The sequence below is a fragment of the Nyctereutes procyonoides genome, unplaced genomic scaffold, assembly GCF_905146905.1.
Source record: "Nyctereutes procyonoides isolate TBG_1078 unplaced genomic scaffold, NYPRO_anot_genome, whole genome shotgun sequence".
NCBI classification, from domain to species: Eukaryota; Metazoa; Chordata; class Mammalia; order Carnivora; family Canidae; genus Nyctereutes; species Nyctereutes procyonoides.
The window spans coordinates 79,298,920-79,301,826 of NW_026575140.1; the positions used below are offsets into that span (position 1 = coordinate 79,298,920).

Sequence of the window (2,907 nt, forward strand, 5' to 3'; positions counted from 1 at the left end):
CTTAAAAAATGTATTATCTTTGGAAAGTGTTGAGCCCAGTTCTTGGAACATAGTAAACATTCATTAAATGGTATCTATCCATATCTATATCTATATCTATCTATATCTATATCCTATATCTGTATACTATATCTGTATATATATATATATATATATATATATATATATATTAGTATTATTAAATAAGTAATGGGAGGAAGAGGCCTCTGTGTCTTCCAGGTACCATATCCTGCTCTTGCATTGTGTGAGCTGTTCTTTGACTCCTTGCTATAAGGGTCCCTATATTTCTTCATCACAGTTACATGAAATTTATGCTTTCCTATTTTTATTATTTCTTTTGCTTAATATTACAGGATTGCCTCTAGTCTACTTAGAAAAGGTTAAAAGCACCAGAAGAACCAGAGCAATATCTCCTGATAGAGATGGGGATATAAGACATCTTAAGTCTGGAGGGATGTAATCAGAAGAGGATATGCTTAAGAGTATATTCAATAATTTGTTTAATAAGCATTTATTTACAAATAATTGCAGAATGCCAACATTAAAGGAAAGCACTTAAAGAAATAACTTTAAGATGCATAAAATAAAGGAACGCTTTTCATTAGGATTTACGTTTTTGCCAGAGACTCCTACAGACATTTCACAAACTTTACTAAGATACCAAGGTATTTTTCTTGTTGATACTGTTGTTATAATTATGATTTTCATTTTGTAAGTGATGAAACTACATCTAGGAAAGATGTAAAAGTGGTTTTAACTAGTTTAGCCAATAAATGGCAAAGCCAGGATTCAAATGAAGTGCTCTGATTTCTAATGCAATTTTTCCCCCCTGGCTTTTCTAGAGGAAAATGAATTAATGGAAGTTTGTTACTCAAAGATTTCATGAGAGTTCAAAGTACAAAGATGCCTAGAGAGAGGAAATTCTAGAGAGAGAAGTGAACAGCTGTATAAATATTTCTCAACAGGAGAATATTTTGGATATATCTTTAAACTTCTGATCGTGTCACACACGACAACCATCAGCCTCTTGCAAAACATTCTTCCCAGGAGTGGGATGAAGTGTGGCTCTGATGTCGGCATTACTTATTATCTGATATTTTTATATACATCTTGCCATTCATAAAAAGGCTGCTATTGCTTGTTAAAAACAGAACCAAACACTCATCAGTGAAAAGCTTGATAATTTGATGTTGGTGTTCAGACTTTGGTGTCTTGGGTTCCTTTTTGAGGTCTGACTTTCTCAAAGCGATGAGGAATCTGTCAGTAGTGACTGAATTTATCCTGCTGGGCATCCCACACACCGAGGATCTAGAGACTATGCTCTTTGTCCTGTTTTTGTGCTTCTATATCTTCACTCTTATGGGGAACCTGCTCATCCTACTGGCGATTATCTCCTCCACTCGGCTTCACACTCCTATGTACTTCTTCCTGTGTCAACTGTCTGTGTGCGACATATTTTTCCCTTCTGTGAGTTCCCCCAAGATGCTCTTCTACCTCTCAGGGAATAGCCGGGTCATCTCCTATGCAGGCTGCGTGTCCCAGCTCTTCTTCTACCATTTCCTGGGCTGTACCGAGTGCTTCCTGTACACAGTGATGGCCTATGACCGCTTTGTCGCCATATGTTACCCGCTACGCTACACGGTGATAATGAGCCACAGAGTGTGTGCCATCCTGGCCATGGGGACCTCCTTTTTTGGCTGCATTCAGGCCACCTTTCTAACCACTCTCACCTTCCAGTTGCCCTACTGTGGCGCCAATGAGGTGGACTATTTCTTCTGTGATATCCCGGTGATGCTGAAGCTGGCTTGTGCTGATACCTCAGCCCTGGAGTTGGTGGGCTTCATCAGCGTGGGCCTCATGCCCCTCAGTTGCTTCCTTCTCATCCTCACCTCCTACAGTCGCATTGTTTACTCCATCCTGCAGATCCGCTCTGCAGAGGGCCGACGCCGTGCCTTCTCCACCTGCAGTGCCCACCTCACTGCCATCTTGCTTTTCTACATGCCAGTGGTCCTCATCTACCTGAGGCCAACCCCAAGCCCCTGGCTGGATGCAACTGTTCAGGTCCTGAATAACCTGGTCACCCCTATGCTGAACCCCTTGATCTACAGCCTCAGGAATAAGGAAGTAAAGTCATCTCTGAGGAAGGTGCTATATCACTTGGGCTTCCTTCCTGAGCAGTTGTAGAGAGAGAACACTAGCTAAGGCATCAACTGCACTTTGTAGCTTATATAACAATTTTATGTGGTTCTCATAGATATTTTTGAATCAGAATGCACAAGTATTATTACAATTATCTCTATTTTACAGTGTGGGGACAAAGGTTCTAGGAGCTTCAAGTGACTTATCAAAGGACACATAAAAAGTGAACGGCAGAGTGAAGACTCTAGGGTGGTTTTTCTGACTCTGGGACTTGTGCTCTCTTGAGAATCTCATACTGATGATGAAGAAAGGAGGGATCTCCCTCTAGGAGGCAGAATGACCTGCACCTTCTGCTTCCCAGTATTTATTTTCTGTCTCCACCTACCTCCCTTCCTCTTCTTCCTTCCCCCTCATCCTGGCACTTCTTCATCCCTGCTGCAGTGATTGTCTCCTTAAATGTCTGCATTGGTTAAGCCCGACTTTTATTGGTCTAGGAGTTGTTGAAAGAAAATGAGAGAGGCGCAAGCCCAAGGCTTCAAGTGACACCCTAAAAATAATGAAGTTGTGGAAAGAGAAAGTCTTCTGGCTGGGGGCTGAGGCAGGTGTCTGAGTGAAGTAGAGGTATTGACCGGTGTCCTGTCTGCTACCAACCCTATCTGCTGGGCTGAGACCTGCAAGCAGACGCTGGCGGCGGTACAGCAGCATGCGGATGAGAATGTGGACATACTATTTCTGTATGGTGAACTAGTGTTTTCATGGCTGAATGCA

General features: G+C 42.1%; 1 protein-coding gene across 1 annotated transcript; it reads left to right on the top strand.

The window, feature by feature from the left end:
• Positions 1–651: 651 nt before the first annotated feature.
• On the top strand, positions 652–2,184 carry LOC129497168 (olfactory receptor 149). Its single transcript, XM_055305825.1, has one exon. The coding sequence runs from the start codon at positions 1,249–1,251 to the stop codon at positions 2,182–2,184; it is 936 nt and encodes a 311-aa protein (XP_055161800.1). The 5' UTR covers positions 652–1,248.
• The last annotated feature ends 723 nt before the right edge of the window (positions 2,185–2,907 follow it).

Coding starts and splice junctions, on each gene's coding strand:
- LOC129497168 (XM_055305825.1), top strand. CDS start 1,249: ATGAGGAATCTGTCAGTAGTGACTGAATTTATCCTGCTGGGCATCCCA.